This window comes from Eimeria mitis, genomic scaffold (genome assembly GCF_000499745.2).
Source record: "Eimeria mitis Houghton genomic scaffold, Emh_scaff3242, whole genome shotgun sequence".
NCBI lineage: Eukaryota > Apicomplexa > Conoidasida > Eucoccidiorida > Eimeriidae > Eimeria > Eimeria mitis.
In genome coordinates this window covers 732-1,242 of record NW_013571580.1, presented here as the reverse complement: position 1 = coordinate 1,242, position 511 = coordinate 732, and the positions used below count along the sequence as shown (strand labels likewise).

Below are 511 nucleotides of genomic sequence, written 5' to 3'. Positions count from 1 at the left end.
AAAAAAAAAACAAGTAAAAAGGAGACAAAAAGGAGACAAAAAAAAGGAGACAAAAAGGAGACAAATAAAAAGGAGACAAAAAGGAGACAGTAGGGTACCGGAGGTGCCATAGGGAATGTAGCGGCGGTGGGTTTGTGGGTGAGAGACAAAACCCTCCTTTACTGCAGCACGAGGCGGCAGCAGCTGTCTCCATTCTCCTGCTGCTGCTGCTGCTGCTGCTGCTGCTGCTGCTCCTGCTGCTGCAGCTGCTCCTGCTGCTGCTGCTGATGATGATGATGAGGATGAGGATGGTGGTGGGAGGGGTTGTTGGGGTGGTTGTGGCGGTGGTTGTGCTGCTGCTGCTGCTGCTGCTGCTGCTGCTGGTTGTGCTGCTGCAGCTATAAGACAAACCAACTGTCTCCTTTTTGTCTCCGTTTCTCCCCTACAGCAACAAAGAGACAGATGTATATACACCCTAAACACAAATAAAAACAAAAATAAAAATAAATTAAAAACAAAACAAATATAAACA

General features: G+C 47.0%; 1 protein-coding gene across 1 annotated transcript in view; it reads right to left on the bottom strand.

Annotated features, from left to right (window-relative positions):
• Nucleotides 1-193, bottom strand: part of EMH_0063800 (uncharacterized protein) — a gene marked incomplete at both ends in the record, with an annotated part of 2,702 nt that extends 2,509 nt beyond the window's left edge. The window contains one exon of the mRNA XM_013498180.1: nt 163-193. Coding sequence (XP_013353634.1) covers nt 163-193 — 31 coding nt within the window. The remainder of the gene's footprint in view (nt 1-162) is intronic.
• Nucleotides 194-511: the final 318 nt, after the last annotated feature.